Source organism: Calypte anna, chromosome 14, assembly GCF_003957555.1.
Source record: "Calypte anna isolate BGI_N300 chromosome 14, bCalAnn1_v1.p, whole genome shotgun sequence".
Taxonomy (NCBI): Eukaryota; Metazoa; Chordata; class Aves; order Apodiformes; family Trochilidae; genus Calypte; species Calypte anna.
Window position 1 is genome coordinate 8,122,694 of NC_044260.1, and position 20,676 is coordinate 8,143,369.

The 20,676-nt window shown below is 36.0% G+C and overlaps 1 protein-coding gene across 1 annotated transcript in view; it reads right to left on the minus strand.

The window, feature by feature from the left end:
- GRIN2A (glutamate ionotropic receptor NMDA type subunit 2A) overlaps positions 1-20,676 on the minus strand; it is a 137,358-nt gene that overhangs the window by 32,701 nt on the left and 83,981 nt on the right. The window contains exons 5-9 of the mRNA XM_008490329.2: positions 9,945-10,150; positions 8,935-9,103; positions 8,658-8,811; positions 5,064-5,189; positions 3,043-3,272 (exon numbers count right to left, since the gene is read on the minus strand). Coding sequence (XP_008488551.2) covers positions 3,043-3,272; positions 5,064-5,189; positions 8,658-8,811; positions 8,935-9,103; positions 9,945-10,150 — 885 coding nt within the window. The remainder of the gene's footprint in view (positions 1-3,042; positions 3,273-5,063; positions 5,190-8,657; positions 8,812-8,934; positions 9,104-9,944; positions 10,151-20,676) is intronic.

The following is a 20,676-nucleotide window of genomic DNA, read 5'->3' on the forward strand; positions in this document are numbered from 1 at the left end:
TTACAATATCTTCCTACTTACCAAATTTCCCAATCAACAGAACTGGAAACAAAATAATGAAGAAAAAATTACAGTTTCAAGACCTCTAAAAATTGCTACTGGTCATAGAGGTGACATTTTTGGCAATTCAACTGTTGTGACTGTTCTGCAAGCACAACTTCTTGTCCTAGGGTACAGCAAGGGAATAGAGGGAACAGGAAGATTATGGTAGGGTGCCATGGTAATTTGGAAATAGTTCTGGGAATCTTGCAAAAATAAGAAACTTGTAAATGACATTAACTAAGGCTTCCTATTAAGGCTGAAGAGAATTCCCTAGACCACACACACGAGGCATTTCTTAAAATGTGACTGTGTGAAGGAGTCACAGCAGATAAATGCTATGCAACAGAATTATGTTCCACTATCTACTCTCCCTTGATAATCTTGTCTCTCCTTCACTTCATGAAAAAAGCATAAATGGTCTCAAAAGTAACACATACTGCAATTGGCAGCTTTGCTGGATACTTCTGGACTAACTTTCTGTTCTTTTTTGTGAACACAAAGCTTTTAAAAATCTTTTACTTACAATAGGATGTCAAAATATAATTTTCTTCTAATCTTCTGAGTCATTTGAGTTTATGAACACCCACCCTTAGGAACTCCAGTACATGCTGTGCTGTGTATTTCTGAGTGACACACAGCTGATATGGCATTCAGAAATTCATTAGCAACAATTCAGAGGTTAAGGAAACTCTCAAGAAGTCTTGAAGGTAAGGAGAGTAAAGAGCACATTACCATGTGTTCAGCAAACCTGGTGAACAAGCTGCTGGAATGTAACATAATTCCTGAACTGGAAGATACTGAATACTGAGCTGCTCAGAGAGCAAGGGGTTTCCTGGCTTCTCTTTATAGTCTGAGGCACATGGGGCTGAGTGGAGAAACTCAGTATTTCTCACTGGGGATGTTTTATTGCATCGACAGCAGAGCATTGCCAAAGGAGCTTGTGACAACAGGAAAAAGGGGAGAAGAGGGAATAGTAAACAGATTTATCACCCCAGAAGTTTTGTTTAAAAAGCTTACTGAAATTCTAGATGTTACTTATTTAAAATTAATTTTATGATACTTCTGTCCCTTTTCGATGGCCTCTGCTTATCCCTGCTTTGCTTGCAGCCAGGCCCAGGGTTCTGTTATTGAATAATAAAATTGTTGCAAATTCCTCAGCTGTTCCCCTTTTAACAATATTGCAGCAACAAGGCAAAGAGGGAAGGAAAATAATTGAACATGAACTAGATTATATTCCCATAAATTATGCTTAATTATTTGAATTTTTAAACTCCAAGAAACCTCAAGATCACGGAGGAGGCTAAACCTGATAAGCATGTTTTGAAATAGATTATTGCTTTTCTGGACTTCTGGCTTGTTTAATCAGAAACAGCTCTATGTCAGATTTATGTCTGTGTGCTTCAGGTAAAATCTGAAGGACTGCAAAGGAAAACAAAGGCCACAGATCAAATAAATGATCAGAAAACTACAAGAAAAGTAGATTGGATTTTATCTTTCAAGTATTTTCCTGTTTTATTTGGGTTTTTATGGAAATAAAATCCTGATTGTAAGAGAGAATATAAAATTGACAAAAATAAGTATACAGAAAAAATACTGAAATTTTCCCAGCCCTCAGGTAAGAGTGGCAAACAGGCAACAGAGAGAGGGAGTAAGGAGGCACTGGCAGACCTGAACTCTAGTGCTGTGCCAGGTGCTAGGCAAACCCTGCCAAACCCAAGACACCCCAGGAATACACTGTACTTTCTCACAAACAGGGGAAAGACATTTCTCAGATAATTTTTTTGTTTATTTTGTTTTGTTTATTTTTTTAGTCCTTAGGAGAATAGGTTTTATCTGTCTTTTACTAAGAATATTATCTTAAAATAGAGGTATATTTAAAAGTCTTCATACTCATTCAAAGGTTTTGCAACAACACAACCTAATGAAAACAAAACTGCTATAATTTTTTGCTTCTTTTTATCTGTCTTTCCTCTAGCCATGCTTGCAATTCAAGCTTTGATACTCCAGTCAAAGGCTGGTCATAAAAAGCAGTTAAGAAAAAAACAAAGCAGACACAAGGCTATCTGATCTATTGGCTTTTTTTATTAACTGTTTCCTTTATTTTCTGTCCTTTGATATGAAACCCTTGTGAAGTTCTCTCCTGTGCTGTGTTATATTTAAACATTACTTCTTAATGTCAATATTTAGTTTCATTTTAAAGCAAGTATATTGTGCATAACCATCACAACAAATGAGCTTCAATCCCTCGATGAAACACCACTGTAACAAAGCAGTCACACAAAATTACTAACTAAATAAATTGCTAGGTTTCTGATTATTAAGAATACTGAATAAAATTCACAAGGACAAAGATCTGTAAAGTATACCTCCAGCAGAAGAAAGTTGACACAAGCTAGAATAGGGAAAATAAGTGTATTTATCATTTGTCAGAATGTGTGAAACTTGAGTATGGTTTAAGAGAACTATTAGAATCTACTGCTTAAAGTGCAGTTCTCACAGAAGTTCTTGAATTAGGACAGCACCTTCCATAAATACATCAAAATTCTGCACCTTAGTCTATAAACATCTCACTTCCATGTGATACAACAACCCGCAACCTTTCTGAAGTTTCTTACACACTACAAAGAAAAGAAAAGGAGGGTTTTTTCAGGAGAATTAACTGGCTTCCAATAGTTACTGGAACTAACTCCTGGGTTTATGAATCTTTTCTCAATATATTTTAACAAGCCAAACAGATGTTCAAATACTTTTAAAGATGCCTTCCCTGCATTTAAATTGACTTTTCCATTTTTCAGACTTTTGTACATTGGATACAGGGGATACACTGAGGTATCCCTTTTAATCACACAGGAATTGATTTGCATCACAAAGTAAAAGTACTTTTCAATTAATGCCATTACTTATGAAAAGGTACCTCAAAGACTTTGAGAACAGTCTCATTTTTTCAGTTTGTAAGATTACAAAGAATGGACACTAACCTCTTTAGATGTGAAAACTTACCTTTTTATCACTTAGTCCAGTCACTTGGTCAACAAATTCCTCTTGAATCATGAATGCAGCTAAGTTGGCAGTATAACTAGCCAGGAAAATCACAGCAAAGAAAGCCCAAACAGACACCATGATTTTACTTGTTGTTCCTTTGGGGTTTTGCACAGGCACAGAGTTGTTGAATACCAAGCCCCAGAGTAACCACACTGCTTTTCCAATGGTAAAGGATGGTCCATGAGGCTCTGTAATTGCAAAGACCAATTATTTTCATTATAATTAATCTAAACCTTATAGAGATACTCTACATAATAACAAAGTAATCACAAAGATATAGCTAAAAAAATAATTCAATTCATAATCACTGTACTCCCATTGCATTCACAGGATTTACTATAGGTACTCTCTGCTGTAATGACATTTAATTTACATATTTGTAAATATATTTCAGTATTTTTCTAGGTGACCTTTACTTCAAATTTTTTCAAATTAAAATGCACAGGTTTGGAGGAGAAGCAACCTGATGTGTGTCTCTTGCAGTAAGATACATACCACAGTACTGCCCTTTTCTCTCTCCTCTCTCAGACATGCAAAATGGAAAACTGTGGTTTTAAGTCCTAATGATTAATTTCTAACACCATCTTTACCAAAATTAATTTGAATACTCTCCAGTTTTCTAATACGATGTTTTTTGAATTTTATGCAAGCATGTTTAAAATCAAAATGCATGGATTTGTTATCTACTTTCAGGCAGCTTTGCACTCAGGATGAATGAAGAAGTTGACACAAAGGAGTTATCTGTACAGAAACAAAACTTAGAACAATCACATTCTGGGCCAGTTCCATGGCTTCCAATCTGTTTGTATTACATGTAAAAACTAAACTTTTCTAAGTGTGTATTTTTTAACTAAATAGAAATTCAGACAAAAAGCTGTGAAACAAACATCTGTCATATCACCTTCTTCTTTCCCTGTGCCTTTATCCAAGGACACAAATTCCAAACTCAGATTTGTTGATCTAATTATGAATTAGGATTGTCTACTCCCATAATATGTAGCTCTAAGTACACTAAATAATCAGTTCTGGCACATGAAGTGGCATAAAATACAGCATAGCCCCTAGATCCCCTGTGTCTACCTTTACTTTTGTATTCCTCTTCCTTAAACAGTGTTACCTTTGAACAGAGGTTACACATTTACCACCTTACTGAAATGACAACATCATCTGGACATTTCAATAATCTTTTTCAGGGAAGAAACTGATATTCATCAATGGAAATAACAAGCTTGTAATAGAATAGAATTGTGTTCATCAAGCTGGAAGATTTCCTGTTATGCAATGAAGTAAGTAGGGTTTAGAAATTAAAAGCAGGCTGCATTCTGAAGTGTTAGTAAAGAATGGGAATGATGAGGACACCACAATACATGGAACCCTCCTTCTTCAGTCAAAACACTAATAATATAAAACTGCAAATTTCACTGACAAAGACAAGCTCTGTATGAAATTTGTTGTACTAGTATATTTTTTAAATGATGCTTCTATATCCATGGATGCTAAACAGAAAGAGATGTCCTTCTGCCACTGCCCTCACTTCAAAGATGAGTTCATTAGAATTTTTAGAGGGACTATACAAAACTCCATGCAGTGTACCTGCTTTTTTTCCCAGATTACTCACCAAACCACACCAGCTTAGATGAGTATCTCTGAAATCATGACTTGGGCATCTTTAGAACTTATTCCAATGCTTTTTTAAGCTGACACTTTACAACTGATACAGTATAGTAACCAAACACTGCCTGAATGCAACTCTCTGATATCACTCATCGTTCTACATGTGTTTATTTCAATGAATTAGAATACTCTAAGCATATAAGCCCTCAAGAAATCATATTTTAAATGAGAAGCAAACATAATTTCATATCTGCTCTTACTGTTTTGTTCCATTGTTACGTTTATTTAAAAAGATGGATGGCAAGGGATGAGAAATACATGTGGTTTTTTTATAGCTTTATGGTTTTGTAAAATGCAAAGCTTACCTCTCCCTTGTGCTAAGTTTCTGTTATATCCTACAGGGCTAAAGTACTCAAATATAAAGACAGCCATGGCGGACACAATGAGAAGCATCACAAACATCATCACCCAGACAGAAGCACTAAAAGGCTCTGCAGCAGAATAGACAAGAGAAACAGAAACCCAGTTCATTAAACCATTTGCAGCAGAAGAATTCTCATGACTTCATCTAGGCAAGCCCAGTGGCTTTCTTTGAATTAGCTTTTACCAGCTGAAATACTAGCAAATAACTAAGCAGCATATACAAAAACACAAAATCCGTACAGTTAAAGTCTAAAAGCAAAATGCAATTCAAAACCAAAGGCTGCACACTTTTCTTCAACAAAGCCTTAACTGACAGAGTGGCAAATAATTGGTTTGACTTCTTGCTTATTCAGTTGACAATCAGGTAGCCCATTTCTATTTATTCTGTTGTAGGCACTTATCAACAGAATGGGTTCAACCGCTATGACTGTGTCTGCAGAGCAAAAGCAATCCAAGTATGTTTAATACATCTGGTGATTCAGATTTCTCTCCTATTTTCTACCCAAGAAAAACTATTAGAGAAAAAAAAAGTAAAATACTTGTATTCAAAGTAAATGTTCTTCTTTCAAAACTTTTTTCTTTGTGTGTTCACTTTCATCTACCTACAATGAAGATGGTGTTTTTAGCAATAGCAAACACATCCTTTTGAAAGTATCTTTCTCATCTGGGAGCAAATTCTGAAATCAAAAGGTCTTGAAGAAAAAGTGAATGTCAGTTTGAAAGACAGAAAAAAATATGATTAAGTAAATGAAGCAGGTTGGAATAGAAAGCTAAAAGGAGTTTAGTAGTAGTAGTAGTATTTGATGAATCAAATTCCTTATATATAACCTTTGCCCAATACCAAGTTCTCTGTCATTTCAGAAGGCCCTGTGACAGCTGCCATAGTATAAGGATATATGCAAGAAATGTTTTGTGTGATATAATAGTATTCTTTTATTAGGTCAACTTATTTGGGGGAATTTTACATCCTAATTTTGTTAGATAAGGCAAGCGTGAGAGTACTCTGAAGCTTGAGGGATAAAAAAAATCTTAGTATACTATTTCAGTACACAATCAAGAAGCAAGTGAAATGACAGGAAATTAGTTTTCCGACACTGCATGTTTCTTGAAAGTCCAAATGGTTCCTCCATCCTAACTTCCTCATTCTTTAAATTTAAATTAAGAATTGAACCACTGACAATTCTTCCATCATTGCAGGAAACTACCACGAGTGAGAGCAGAGGTGCATTATTGCACTGGTGATTTTGGATGTGAACTGAAAAAGCAAGGAAAGGAAATTTTAAGCTCGCTGTTAATAAAATAAGGTTAAGGAGCAGTATTTTTATTTATTTACTAAAATATTTTATTTTTAAGAGAGGTTATGAAGTTCTTTCAATTACTATAATTATCTGGAAGAGAACAGTAAGTTTGCAAAATAACAGAATTCTTCAAAGGCAGAGAAAAATCTGTTCAAGTGCTGACAGGTAAAGGACATTATGTAGCCAATCACTATCAACAACAAACATCCTATGAATTCACATATTAGCTGGAACAAATTGTCATATAAAGTCATTTAAAACTAGCATAAAATTTTGACAGCATTGTCATGGAAGAAAGCAAGCTTAATAAAACCTTTATCAAAAGCAAGAGTGTAGAAACACCAACAGCAATTTGTGAAATTCTAAACAAAGCAAAAGGGCAAAAAAAGCAGATGTGAAAAAATGAGTAATAAACAAGCTCACTTGTTTAACAAGTTTAAGAAGAATGCTCTTTAATAATTTAAGCAGTCTGGTATTGAGGTGGAGGATTAAAAGAAGCAATAGAAAAATAAAAACCTATTTAGAATAGCAAGTAGCAAGACTGAACAAGTACAAAATCAATACAATAACAAAGTCGCTCTTTCTGTCATATTAAAGATCAAAATACATATTCACCACTGTTCTTTGATTCTCAAAGGACAGAAGGAGAACTTCCCTCAGGCAAGCAGCAGATTTTATAATAATTTTCAGTAAAGCTATGCTATGTCTGAAAACTATTTATATATGACTTGCCAGGGTAAGTTTCAAACAAATTGCAGTGGAGAGTATTGAGCGATAAAAAAAGTCTTTCTCCATGAACTTTTGCCTCCCACCACCAAAACCAATATTTTAACAACATATAAAATAAGCAGGGTAATAGATTCTTATTCCACCAATGATTCCAAAAAAGGAAGGTAAACAGTGTCCGTAGTAAAAATAAACTGCACTTGCAGCAAATTTAGACAACAACCCAGTATGTACAATTCAAATTATAATTTCAACATGCTGAAACTGCAGTCTTAAAAATTTACTGACTTTACAAGAGACAATGATGATCTGAATATTTTCATTGAAAGTACAGCCACTTGTTTCATTAAAAAGTCCTTCATTCATGAAACAAAAATAATAGCCATCCAAAAAAACTGCATAAAGTTTTTCCAGTTTGGGAAGTTATTGGATTACATTATATTTATTTGCACCAGCTCTGTAATGTGCCTTTAAGGAATAGCTAAGAAAAAGAAGCATTGGGGCTAGATGATGATTCATGAGCAAGAAAGCTTATTTTTTTCCTAGCTGTAGCTGATACTGGACCAACAACCTGCTCCTTGATGGTCACAAGTGATTAAAGTAGAACTGAAGAATTTACATTTAGTAATCTAAAAAATCCCCCATATCATTAGTGATGGGAAAATGGCACCACTGCTGACCCAAAGGACTTGAACATCCCTAATTCTTCCAGAAGATACATGGAAATACTGATTTACTTTTTTCACCCCAATTTCATTAAATGATTTTCTTGTCACTAGCACTATTGCCTGTGTGAAATATCTTTAAAAAATACCAGGCCCAAATAAACTATGAGGAACATAAGAGCATCCAAGGCAAATTTTCATCTATCTCATGGCTCATTCTTTTTTCAGGTTCAGGTATATTCAGGCTAACCACCAAATACAGAAGTAAATAACAAACACTACAAATGGAGAGGGAAATAATGAAAGCAGACATAAACAGTTGAAAGAAGAAAACAGGGAAAGAGGAGTAAAGTCTTTATTTCTTTACATGCCATCCCCTTCCCACCCAGCCTTTCATCATGCTGTATTGTCCACTGTTAACTGCATCATCACAACTCCTCAGTTCAATTTTATCAAAGTGGAGAAATTTTATCAGTGGAGAAAGCACACTGGAGCTCTCCAGTGCTGTTAAATGGTGTTCAGAAGCCAGAGGTAACTCTTACCAAATGAGCTGTCAGATCTCCTCTAATTCTAAGGAAGTCTCTTTTTCTTTGCTATTCTACAAGGGGATTTAAAATTATTTTGTGAATGTTTAAAAATATAAGAAAACATTTATGATGGGCTAAATGAACATAAATAAGTTTTCTGAGAAGCAGTTTTTGAGGAAGTAGTTTTCCCAACTAAAAACTTAAGGAGATTTTTTTCATATTGGATTAATCACTGTTGGTTTTCCCTTACTGTGTCTGAAACCACATCAGAAATACATAGAAATGCAATTAAATGATCTGGAAGGGTTGGAGAATCATACCTAGAAAAGCAGATGGTGAAACTGTGCCATTGCTCCGTGACACCATGACACTAATGCCAGTTTCAACAAATGGCACTGAGAAGTCAACCACTTCAGAGCGTTCTTCATTGATAGTGAGAGACCCCACGGCCATAACCGCACGGTGATAAACCACCTGAGCCACAGAGAGAAGGCACCACAAGATTACTCAGTAGAGAACAGACAGTTTCTCCAGAATAATTAAAAACAAGCATGGCTAAGTTCTTACTTAAGAGCTCTTTTACCTAACAGAACTTACTTCACCAATCATTCCATTCCACACATTATTGACTTTTTTGCCATGTTTCCCATTAGTCACCAAATACAGGTCATATGTGAACTTGACAGTTTTAGACAACTTCTTCAAGATATCGATGCAGAATCCTTTGCAGCACTTCTTTACATTAATTCCCTCATTAGTTGAGTTGCTGTCAACAGAGAAGAGAAACAAACGTTTCTACTGGGAAAAAGAGAACCAGGAAGATTCAGCATAGTGTGAAACAGCATTTTGTCATACTTGTGAGTGAGCATGTTTTTCTGAATCAATGGAGAAATAATCCACAGGATGCTCTTACTAACCATAATGCAGTTGCTTTCCAGCCTACTGCACTTATCCATCAAGATATGGTGTCCTCTTAGTAATTTCTCTCTTAGGATTAGATGAAATATTTATTAGCTTTACTCTCATGACATAAGACTACATGTCATTTAGTAATTAGAGAACTCCCCAAGATGTAAGCTGTATAAAGGCACAGCAGCTCACCATAATGAAAATGGATGCTGCATCTCTTTCTGCACTTTGAGAAGATTAATTTTCTCTATAGACAGCGTGCCACAGTTGTATTTTATGCTGGAGTAGTTTATCTTGTATCAATCTTCAGCATAAACATACATTTTCAATAGCAGACATTTTTTTAATTGTTAGACTAATTAAGACAGGCATATTTCAACAAAATCAGAAACAATTCAAAGAGGACTCATTAAACCAATCCAACTTTAGAACACAATCTTCTTAATTCAGTGAGTCTTACATGTATACTACTAGACCCATTCAACTTTTTAATAAGGAAAATGTACAAACAAGAGCATACTCTGTGGGAAAGGAAAAGAGGAAATGAAATACAGAAGGAAAAGCAAATATTGGAAGGAAGAGGACAAGAAAAGAAAAGTATCAGATAACATTTTACAATGAAAAAAGCAAGGGAAAGAAATAATAAGAAAAGGGGGGAGTGTACGTAGAATTAAAAAAAAAAACAAAGGAATGCTTACTTAATTTTGATAAATTTACGACATGGCACGGTGTTTTTTTGACAACTTTCCATCAAAGGATCCACATCCTCAACAACAACAAAGGGAGCTTCCTCCAGGGTGACAATACTCAGGTGGTTATCATCTGGGTCACTGTCTGCGAAGGAGCTGTACCGTGGCCAGACAGAGTACTTGAGGCTCAGCGAGTTGTTCTCCCATTTCCCCACCTGAAAAGCCAAGATACACAGGCTGCTATCTGCTTGCTTGTTTTTTGACAAATGAGATCTGATATTAAATGTGCTGGGATAATGGTACAGGAAATTACATGGCAAAGACAGTTGCCTTGGGTTTGTGTTACCAAAATTACTTTAGAACTTTTTAGTAATTGCATGAAGTGAAAAAGTGCAATGAAGTAGAGGGAAAATAAGGTGACCTTATTGTAAAAGATAACAGCTTAAACAGACTGGATGACATCAGTTAACACTATCACCTGGCTGGAGCTGCACTGAAAGCTGACATGTATCGTTTCCATTTGACTCAGAACAGAAACCAGATACTCCATTTGTAATCAGATTTAATTCGGGGTAGTAAGCAGATATTAAAAAGAAAAACAAAAACCACAAAGAAATAATAAAAGTAATCATAATTAAAAAAAACAAAACAATCAAACCCAAAAAACCCCCAAAACTCCTCCCCACAACAACATACCATTGTGAAAGCCTTTTTCTAGTGTTCCATCCCACCTGAAGGTCAAATCACATTTTTAGTAAACCCGAGTTTAATTGTGCATTATTTAAGAGTTACTTAGAAAAGCCATGCTTTATTCTGCTTAAGTTAATGCCATCTCATGGGGGAAAATAAAAAATCAAATCCCACTTTACATAAAATTTATTTATTTACTTACTTTTGTAAATTATAGCTTCTAAATTAACCTACATTTTCCTTCCACTTCCCAAACACCAGAAAGAGCTGTTTCATTTAAATATTTGAAAATCCTAGCGTTTTCTTTCTCAAATTGTGCTAAACTAGTTTGAATCCATAAATCTAATCACATTTTATCCAAGCAGATAGGACAGACATATAAATGTGCTACTGATCCACAGAATTTACAGACTACTATGGCTTAGCAATTCTGCAGTTACCTAAGCAAAATAAGTTCTAATATAATTATGAAATTGCTAAAGTAATTGTTTCATCAGGAAAATTTGGGAATTAACACCATAATGAGAGACATAGATCCTAAAAAAAAAAAAAAAAAAAGTGTGAAATTGCCACCTACCTTCAGTCTTTTAAAGAATTTAAAACAAATCACAAAAAAATCCCAGAGAATGTTATTTATATCCTTCCTTGTTTAGGGAAGCACATAAGCACGTGCTTGTGTTGCAGTTTTCTTTCCATCCTGTTTATAAGTCAGGAAGTTTTACTGAACTAGGAGGCAGAAATGCCAAATCCCTGTACACTTAAACATAGGAAATTTAAAAGCCTTTCCATGAAAAAAAATATACACAGAGAAACAAATCTATTTAACACTGTATGAGACAGTTAAATGCAAAAAACAGTTTAATAGTAAAGTTATGGCATATAATCACATTCAGAACAGGGCCTTGCTAGTTTACATTAGCTTACACAGCACACTAGGCATGCCATGAAGTTGGCCATCTGGAACGGGGAGAATTCCAGCCAGCTCAGTATTTCAGCCAAACAGCAAACTCGCCAAGTACTACGATGGATTCAGAAGTGGAAAATGTGCCCAAGTGTCTGCTTATCCCAAGTAGTAAGAAGAAAAGAAACGTGACTGAAGGTCAATTATATTTGAATGTTCAGTGGCAGCAGCTGCCTTTCTAAATCACCCCATGCAGGATTCTGGGAGGAAGCTCTGCCTAATCGTGAGCATTTCCCTCTGCACATGGACCCACAGGAATCCAGGCTGCCCACGGCAGTGAGTTCACCTATCAAAAATATAATCACTGTTTTGATGCTGTTAAAAGAGGAATCCTGATAGTCTCTCATACTTCAACTAGAGTAACTGCCACTTGTTCTGAGGAGGGTACAACCAGTGATATTTTTAAATGGCTGAATTTGGGGAAGTGCTAATTCCTTTTGACAGTTGCATCTGTATGGAAGCAGTATGTGTTGAGCAAATCTCTACAGTTAGGCCCAAAATTTTTCATCTGTTGCATTCCATGGGTTTTTTATTCCTTGTAAACTTATTTCAATAAAAAATAAGACCTTGCCTTGTATCTTAGAGCATCCCTACTTCTTTGTCCAAAGAGGTCTACTTCTGCAGTCCCAGGGCATCACATTGACTTCATCTAGGCTTTATGTGGTGCACAAATTCCATGGTCATTGCATCCCTGGCACCACCAGTACAATGAGTAACCCACAGTATCAGAGACCATGATGAAACAAGTACAAGACAAAAATAACCATGTCAGGAAAAATGAAAGGCAGAAAAGTTCTGAAAAACCTCACTGGTGGGCTAAGAATGACAAAGAAGGAAGGTTAGTAATTAGAAAGACTGTAGGTCACTCCTTTTGTTTGGGAAATGTTTCTGTTGTATTTGCTTGTTGATGAATAAATGGTTAGCACAGATGTTGGATTTGCTTTGCTGCTGATGAATGAACTCAGGAATGAACAGTTTCCAGTATATTCAGTATTTTGGTTTTAAAATATCTATAACACCCAAGATTACATGTTGCCCTTACATCATTCAGCTACAATTTTGAATTATTAAAACACTTTTTTCCCCCAGTTATATTAGATGGAGGTTAGAATTTAGTTGCGTACAATTAAAGCACAGTCAACTATGAGAGGATTTTAATATCTGTACTAGAAGACTTTTAGCTCATGCACAACTAATTATAGCACTGTTATTAAGAATATAAATGGTATCAATTATTTACACAATGATTTGTATCTTGATGTATTATTTAGTTCTTTCAACATCCTTGTGCAACTAATAGTGTCCCTTTTTTACATGGTAAAGGGCTGAAATGAGAGAAAAGCTGTAGAATAAGCAAAAATAAAACTTGAGCAGGTTTTTGACAAAATAAAGAGAATTTATGAAATCACATACATAAGCAGATGTCCTGCAGGACCAGCATTTATCTCACTTATAGACGCCAGATCCAGTATTAGACCCAATCAATATCCATTTTGAACGCCTCTAAAACCTTTAAATACTTAGGGGAAAAAAATTACTGAATGGTTTTGGTTAAAAGGGATCTTAAAGATCATCTAGTTCCAACTCCTCTGCATGGGAAGGGACACCTTGCACTAGACCAGGTTGCTCAAAGCCCCAGAACATTATAAAGAGGTCTGCTTAGGCAGTCTAAGAATTTGCGTGCAAAGCCAAATGTTAAGTCCTTATTCAACAGTGACTTTTCAAGTGGCTTACCTAGGATAACAAAGCAAAAGATCTGACATAAAAAAGGCACACAAGTCCTGGTTTCACCTGTGAAGGTCATTAGAAATGCTGCAGAATATCAAAGTTCTTGAAATATGAAAAGTAGAATATGAAAAGTTCAGTTGCTGCTCTCAGTAGGAGACAACAGTGATATTTGAATAAAGCATTTTACAGTGAAATAGTTTACCAACCTGGACAGCTTCAAAATTCAATTGCCTCCAGTGTTTTGCAGCACTCATTTTCAGCGCGTGCTACTTGGTGATCATTGTAACTACTGAGGAACTGAACTGAATGTGGCATTCTCCAAGTCCAAACATCTAGATTTGAGGTAAGGGTTTGTGTTTAAATTAGCATGCAGACCTGCTAATATTGGCATACCTGAGACAGGTATTCCTTATGCATCGTTTTAATGATGAATGGTTTGAACACCAAAACACATCCATTTGCAGGTTAAACAGCAAACCTCAATAGGGAACAGTAGTGAAGAGTTTCTCTGTGTACTCTTAGCAAAGACCAGAAACCATTCATAGCCAGTCTATCAAAGAGGGTCACAAAAATAAAAATGGTAAATTCACATGTAGGACAGAAACACACTGCCTCCGCTGTGAAAATATTATCACTACAGTAAAGAATTATCTTATTCTTTCATCTGCAGCCTAAACCATCCTATTTGTACTTAAAATTTAATCACTAGAGAAATTTAAGGTGAAAATGAGCTTATTCTCAGCAGGTTCAAAATTATAACTATATATCTGTGTTTCTAGAAACAGAAATGGAAGGGAAAAGTAAAACTGCATTAAAAGAAAATTTGAAGTTATAAACAGAGTAGTGTGTAAATGAAACATTCACCAAAAAAATGTGAGCTGAGGAAAATGTTCAAAAATGCAGACATACTCCCCTATGGATCTGCCAAAAGCAGCATACAAATACCTTTTACTGTACTTTGTGGAAATGCCACAAAATATCTAGATATTTATGACAATTTTCTGTTATTTCTGGTTAGAGTGACCAGGTCTCAATCCCAGAGAAATACAGACGATGGCCCTCACTTGAAAAAAAGGCCAATTTTTCAGAAAGATCCTGCCTCAAATTACAACAAAACCCAAACAAACGAAAAAAATCAAACCAAACCAAAACAAAAATAATCAAACTAAAAAAACCCAGCTTATTTATGGGCAAAAGACAGGGATTTCCATGAGAAAAGACAGCTTCAATAAAGACTCAAAGCCTTGATTCTCTATTCTAGGTGCAAAATTTGGCATCCAGTACAGACTTGCAACAGTCCACATACCTTTGTATTTCTTTTTAACTTATACCTTCTTTCCTATTTTGTTCATATGCAGTCTAGAATAATCTCTTTGTTTTAATCTCCACAGGATACAGGAAGGAAAGTAGAAAGTAGCTGAGAGCACAGAAGAGCTTGTTTGATGTCAGACTGAATCAGCAGTGACAGAGTCCTCATCTCACCCACCATTCTCTAAAGCACCTCACAAACCCACGGTGTTGAACACATGGTTTGACCACTTCATGAATGCCTCTTTATTTTTTAAAGATTACAGCCAAGGAAGGTGATAATGAAGTATTTGGTGTGTTTCTATGTAGCAGCTAGATAAATGTAGCTAGCTTACCACAGACAGGCAACTTGCAAAGTTACACACTGCTGTACCTCACAGAGTCACCTCTCTGGCTGCACCCTAAAGCAGTCTCCAAGTAATACAAGGATGATTGACATAATCCCAACCACATACCCTCACAGAGAGCACTGAATCAAAGAAAAAGAGCAAGGCCAGCTCCTAAGCAGAGAGAAAAAAGAGCCGAGTACATTCTCCCTTGGGTGCCAATGCTGGCACAAAAAGGATGTCTCTCACGCCAGCATTTCTCACAGAAAACAAACAAATAACTTGGTCCTAGCACCCTCTTTTCCCAGCAGATGGGAACTGTATGCAAGGCACAATCATCCTTTTGTCAGAAAAAATCCTACATTACAATGTGGGTACTAAATAGACTCCCAGAACTACCCAACCAAACCTTTTGAAAAGAAAAATTTTCAGAGATGTTCCTTCTACATTAAACATACACATACATTGTAAACACTTTTTGAGCTGATTTTTGTGAAGAAAATAGTGCTGAGCAAATGCAAAGCCTGATTTATCTTGCTTTATAGAAAAATTACTTAATACTTCTATTTCATCACTTTTCCACTTACAAGTAAGAGGTATTCTGGCAAGTTTTAAGTCAATAACTAAAAGCATAAATTGTGTTTTTGAGGTTAGCAATTACAGGAAGCTACAGAAAAATCACAAGAGTAAAATTCTTCCTCCAGAAACAGCATCTGTTATATACCTTCTGCTGCAAACCTTTGTGTTGCTTCCTATTTCTGAAGGTCCAAACTTCACAACCACACTAAATTTAAATGACAAAATACGATGCAAGCACTTTAATGTCTTATTAATAGGGATTGTTTTACAGTCCTGGGTGGCTTGAAGACGTCCATTTAAAGACTTTGAAGTTTTCAGAATTTACTGCAAAATGTCATATGGGGTATGCAAATGTACTGTTCTTCCTTCAGGGCTGTTCCTTATGCTGAGAGGATGGCACCAGTGCTGAGACCAGCAGGGCTCAAAGGAAAACACAGTACCCAGAGGGATTAGAAACAAACAGAGGGAGAAAGAAAAGCCACCACCTCCTGTAGCCTCATTTTTCAATATAGAATTATTAGTCACCAAATCCTCGGTGGTTGGTACAGTTTTGGTACTGGGAAATGTCCCAAATAACTCTAGGTAGCACAAGAGTTCACACTCATGCCAGAGGAGGCATTTTATAAGGTGATTATGGCACTGAAAAGAAAGAGCCAAACTGACAGCCCCTTGCTCCACTTCCCTGTGAGGGAAGACTTTTTGTCACCTCTGCCCTCAGAGAAGGTCTTGCAGCTCTCCAGAAGTGTCCAGATAGCCATACCTTTCCCTTCAGATAGGGAGAGCTGCCCCCCAAACCTTCCTATACTTTAATCTCCTCTCTAATATTAGTTGTAAAAAACAGGAGTGAAGCACATTTCAGCACTTCTTTCCATGGCTGCTTTGCAGCAGCAGAGGGAAGGGAACCATCCTCATGGGGAATATAGGATTTAAGAAATGCTGCATAACAACTGGTGTGATTCAAACAATTCCATGCATTAAAGGTCAAAGGAAAGGACTTTAAGCTAAGTAAAAGCTCACTGAGAAAGAAACACTGCAATTTTTACTTGATAGCAAGTGTCAGAATAGACATATTTACAGAAAGACTAAATACACTAAGCAACAAGGATGGTACAAAGGAAAAGCAATAACAAATGTTGAAGAGCATGCTGTTTCTGCTGTGGGCAAAAATAATGCATCATGTTGGGCCACAGACCTACTGAGAAAAGATGTGCCAGCAAATGGATTATATGATCATGCAATTTCATCTGTGAAATACAAGCATTTCCTCCAAGTTTTTAGGGAATGTCTATCATGAGGCATCAGGATCCTTCAGCTGGTACAAACACTGCTCTGAAGTCAATTGGGATTTCCCAAGAAACCTTATGTTCCCAGTGACTTTTTATTATCCTGACAAAAAGCTGTCAGAAATCTGTGTTAGGCTTTTCAGCCCTTGTCCAGAGAAGTGTCAGTTGTACCATTATATATAAAAGCTGTCTTTTCATGGCTACATGTTAGTAGCCAGATGGGGCTCTCTGTGAAGACATTGGTTCATTTATTCCAGGCAGAAATTATACACCTTCTGCCCACTCACTCATTCCTACTTAGAAACAAATGAATACAACCTCACATAGAGCTTGTAAATCTGGCATATGTTAGTTAATCAGAGCAAAATCAAGTTCTACAATAAATTTGACATCAACAGAAAGTTAAAGATACTTGGTTATATTCAGAATAAACCTGAGTGTAAGCAATTGTGCAGTGTTGCACCTGTTACTCTTGTGTTTAAAAACTCATTGACTATAGAAATGTAGTACTTCTATAACTCACAAATTGTCCAGAATACAGACCACCATGGTAATCTTATCTGTACTTACCTGGGAGGACAAGTAAAAATTGGTTTTACTCTAGAACTCATCTTTACACATGAAAGACTTCACATGCTAAATGCTACCTTTATTTAAATGCTACCATCAACTTTAAATGTCCCCCCTTCCTTATCTAACACGTATATGAGAAGTTATTTAAACCACCCAATTTTGTCTGTTCTAATTATACTCTAGGGTGTTATTTTAAATTTGGATTAAGTCCTGCTATTTCCAAGTTAAAAAAAAAAAAAAAAAAATAAAAAATGGGGCAGTTAACAGGGCAAGTGAGACACCAGGTCACATCCCATTGAGATAAACTTTACTGGGGGAGTTGCAGTTGGACCTCTGAGGGTTTTTCAGCACTAGCAGCCTTCCTGCAGTACTTTGGTGATATCTGGGCAGCCCTGTAAAGTCCAGCAAGTTTATCAAGTTTTACTGAAACAAGAAAATTAAGATTGTCTTAAAAATCTCTTGCCAGAGAACAGCAGCCCCTTTTCCTGTCTAGATAAGCAGCAAAAATCTGATGCTGCTGTCAGCAGCATATGATGTTGATGTCAGAAGTGTGAGTAGCTGCTTTAGGATCTGTCACAATATCTTGCTGCATGCATGCTGAACATGCCCAAAAGTAATTTTCAGTCTTCAAACTACTATCATCCAACCAGCTTTTTTCAGAATCTGATATGGGACAAATGCCTCAGTCAATCCCTTTTATATGTGAAGTTATCACTTTAAAGTTTTGATACTGAATCATTTGTAAAGGAAAAGAAACTTCTTTTCCTAGGGATAAGATATATGGCTCTTCAGCTACAGCTGCACATATTTTCTATAGCCTCAAGCCAAGTATTATCAGTTTTGAGACCTAGGAAAAACTGTACTTGACTAAAAGCATATTATTATACTAAAAATAAAGAAAATTGAATTTTAATATTAAAATTTATATTTTCAGGTGAATAGTGGGTAAAAAATCTTCACATAAAACACAAGTAGTCTTTTTTACATAAGTTATCTGCAATTTCTGTGTACATTACTTCCATTACAAGGATTAACAGGCTGTTGCATTGTCAGTCTTAAACATGAGTAAATGATTTAATTAAGTTCTAGGACCTAATGTTTTCCAAATAGGACTGAGGATATTTAATAAGACTTATTAAACAATTCTCTGATACTCATTGCAGTACTGTAACTGCAGGTAAAAGCATGTGCCTGTCTGGAAACCTTACATCTCAGATGAGGAACTGAAAGTTTTGGAATTGAAGAAAACAGCACAAGGAGAAATTACACGGAGAAATCACTGCGAGATGTGGGTGAGAAATGCAACCTGGAAAGAATGTCAACATGATGCTAGAGAGATGTTCAAACAAACCAGGGGGTGGCAAAGGGTCTTCTCATGTCTTCTGGGTACTGCCCTCTACTTTCCGAAGCACGCAGTGATGCTCTGCTGATATAAATGTGGGGTGCCCCAAGATAGCCAAGCTTGCCAGGATAATTGATTAGTCAGTTTATTTGTCTTCATCCACAGAGGCAAGGATCAGCTTGTGGTCAGAAGAGTAATTCTGGTAGTGACAGCCTGTTCTTGGCTGCCTTTCACTTATCCCCTCTGACATAATTAAACCTGGCCCTTGTCCCACAGCCCTGCCACAGAGAGGCAGACAGGAAAGCAGCAGCTAGGGGCAGGCTGCCTCCACCCACGTAACACCCCTGGCCCCCTACCAAAAGGCCTATAAAGGAAAGAGGCAGCTAAGAGCAGATTCATTATATTTTTCTGGGCAGAAGCCTCTACTCAGTGACTTTTTCCCTCCAAGAAGCCCCTCAAACGTGGCAATGAGCAGGAAGGGATTTACTAGATGGAAAACTACACAGAAAACTTAAACATCACCACAGCAGCAGGTGGAGCCTGTCCTGAGGCTGTGCAACATGCAGTTAGACACAGCAACACCTCCACCAGGTCTTTCACCTTCTAATAGGGGATAAGGATAAAACAGACTCAAGTTATTTCTTGGAAATTATCTAATTCATATATCCAGTATTTCTTTGCTGTTGATAGCTGTTGTTAGCTGTCGTTTTCAAAAACATCAAACCAATCTCAGTCCTCTGAATGATCTCTTCAGAGAAGTTCTAAGGTGCAAAACATATGAAACCATTATACCACAGGCATTGCTGGCTGCCTCTCTAACCATTTTCTCCCTTCAGTGCCTCACACTACTATTCCCCAAGTAGTAAGCTATTTTTCCAGAACAATAATGTTCTGGAAATAGACTACATGCAGACTGTTGAAGAATTTTAATATAGGGTAAGAAATTTTTATAAAGGTTACTGAGCAAAAGATTTCTCCAAAGATTCAGACTGACACATTTGGAAAGGATTAAATTTATCCTGAATATTAAAGTTTAATCAAATGAACATAAAGAAATAAATAGCCTAATCTAGGACTACTCTCTGTGTTTTTTCATGACTAGAATATTACTTAGATGTTCTTAAGTAATTCTAATTTTATTTTTATTCAATATCATAAAGAGGCTTGCAGTCTTACAAACTGGAGTTTTAAGTTGATTTTATAGGATCCTAAAACTATAAGAGAAAGAATTCATAGATCTCAGCAGCAATTCAGATAATGAAGTATGATAACTGCATAAATTAGAAATAAAATTGAGGATTGATAGATGTGGTTTTTTCCTACAGTCTCATACTGCAAACAGTTTCCAAGGTCTCCTGTTTTTAAAATATGGGATTATACATAGCCTGACAATCACAGGTTGAAATGAGTTTTAAAGAAAAAAAGAAAACACTCATTATAAACTTTTTCTTTTAATTCTAGCATATATGATTAACCCTGAGGATATGATTAACACAAGATTTCTTTAAAAGTGCACAGTAGAACCTGGTCTCAGTAAATTACTTTTCAACAAGTAAGTCTGGAGTTCTGATTAGCTGTTTAGATTCTAGGTCAATGCACTCTGACTCTTTATTACATGTCTAAGAAAATAATATTATTTACTCTTCTTAGTAACTTTTCCTTCTAGTCTATACAGAGGTTAATGGAGATGACATGGATGATAGATGATGGAGCACAAGTCAAGATTCTGAATTTTTTAAAGAAAATTTTATAGGGATTATGCTCCAATTCAACAAGAATTTCACAGTTTAAATAAATAATAATGTACTTTTATAAAGTACAGTATAAATAATAAATGTACTTTTACTGTAAAAATAAAATGTGTCAATACAAAACCAAGTAAATAAAAGTACTGAAGTTGTCACGTTATAAAACCACACATAGTTAAGGCTCAAGTTTCAGGAGATTTTTC